General features: G+C 42.3%; 1 protein-coding gene across 1 annotated transcript in view; it reads left to right on the top strand.

Moving 5' to 3' along the window:
• Positions 1 to 1,729, top strand: part of ak8 (adenylate kinase 8) — a gene marked incomplete at both ends in the record, with an annotated part of 16,602 nt that extends 14,873 nt beyond the window's left edge. Inside the window, 3 exons of the mRNA XM_084055527.1 lie at positions 480 to 560; positions 810 to 936; positions 1,610 to 1,729. Coding sequence (XP_083911653.1) covers positions 480 to 560; positions 810 to 936; positions 1,610 to 1,729 — 328 coding nt within the window. The remainder of the gene's footprint in view (positions 1 to 479; positions 561 to 809; positions 937 to 1,609) is intronic.
• Between the last annotated feature and the right edge of the window lie 264 nt (positions 1,730 to 1,993).

The raw sequence follows: 1,993 nt of genomic DNA, 5'->3' as shown, positions 1-1,993 counted from the left end.
AGTTGTCATTAAAGATACAGGATTATTTTGCTGATTACAATAAACACACGCATGCTCGCACACACTCGCACACGCACGCACGCACACACACACACACACACACACACACACACACACACACACACACACACACACACACACACACACACACACACACACACACACACACACACACACACACACACACACACACACACACAATTAAATGGTACATGGCCCTGTCTATGGCAGAGCTCAAGACACTGATGCTAGACAAGAGGGTGTGGAGGGCAGAGATTCAGGAGTCCAGAGTTGGTTGGCTAGACCACACTCTCGCATCACATCATCAGTATGGCATGGCAGATATAGGCTAATGCTGACTGTTGGTCTAAACTCTAATGGCCGATATCAGACAGCTGTACTGGTGCCAGATGGCTTGGACTGGACAAGAAGTAGTGACTATATTGTGACATGCTGTACATTTATTATATCCTCTGTAGAGTTTTCTTCCTCGAGATGACAGATGATGTTGCCATGGAGAGGCTGACCCTGAGAACGACAGACCCAGTCAGTGGAGCGAGGTCTGTCTGTGTGTGTGTCTGTCTGTCTGTCTGTCTGTCTGTCCGTCTGTCTGTCACATCCCATTAAAGTAATCTCTCCTGTGTCTCCCCTATACTACACCGTCAAATTCAACTTTCTTAAACTAAACTAAGCTAAAAGTAAACTAATGTAAACGTATCTAAACTAGACTACACTAATTCAAACCTAGATTAGAATAAATGCAACTAAACAAATCTAATCTAAGCTAAACTAGCCCTTGCCTTCGTCAGATACCACTCTGTGTATCATCCAGCTCCTCCAGAGGTTCAGGACAGACTCCAGACCAGCCCTAAAGACACACATGAAGTGGTCAGAGACAGACTGACAGACTACTGGACAAACACTGCTCCACTGAAGGTAACATACACCCACAAACTTACAGTACACATATAATTTTCTCTGTGTGTGTGTGTTACATGCAGCGTTGAGAGCTTGTAGATCTGCTACTTTTGATGATTTTGTGTGACACTGTAGTATGTATGATCAGGTAAGGCGTTAATTTACGATAAAACACACAAAGTTAAAATATGGAAATAAGAGGAGCCTGACAGTGACGATATTCACTTGGAGGTCCTTGACATGAAAATGTTTGAGAACCACTGGCATGAGAGACCAACGGATAGGGGAAAAGGGGCATCTAGTGGCAAAAACTAAAACTACACAGGACCAGACCGGGTGACACAGTCGGGAAATAGTGGGAATAGTATGTAGGCCTATACGAGTTCTTACACAAATTGTACAAATTACATTAATTACTTGTTGACGGTAAAGTCAGTTGTCAGCCTGAAGCTGTGTTTATCAGCTTTGTCAACCAAGTATTTCTTTTTATCTTCTTCTCTTTTTTTCCGGTATCTCATGAAAGTAATGATGCAGTACCTTGCTTGTGATATTTACTGTATTTTAGTAGTGAGACAAATATGGTGGAGCAGAAACTTCCCATAGGACAGTCTATATAATATAATAATAGATGCCTGCAGAACTAATTTGTGTGTATGTATTTGTGTGTGTGTGCGTGTGTGCGTGCGTGTAGTCTCTGTATGTAGATGCAGTGTCTGTGAATGCTGACCAGGAGCCTCACTCTGTGTTTGAGAGTCTAGAGGGCCGACTGCTGGACAGACGAACCTCCTCTACTAGAGTGCAGAGGAGCTAAAGAGGAGAAGACGAGTTCCATTATCAATGTTCAATGAGTGAGATAAATACATAAATAAATAAAGCTGTCTATTTCACAAAATAATGTATTAGTACAGATGTTGTTAAATTGTGCACACATGCACACACAATACGAATTCACTAGTGTCTAAAAGACGTATTGATAGGAAAGAGGAGAGGAGAAAACGGTTAATTAGTTAAAACTTTATTGACTATGGTCCCCCAGGGCTCTGTACTTGGCCCCCTCCATTTAGATCTCTTCACC

This window comes from Gymnoscopelus microlampas, assembly GCF_963454915.1.
Source record: "Gymnoscopelus microlampas genome assembly, chromosome: 4".
NCBI classification, from domain to species: domain Eukaryota; kingdom Metazoa; phylum Chordata; class Actinopteri; order Myctophiformes; family Myctophidae; genus Gymnoscopelus; species Gymnoscopelus microlampas.
Note: the sequence above shows the minus strand (reverse complement) of the source record. Positions and strands in the feature narration are given on the sequence as shown.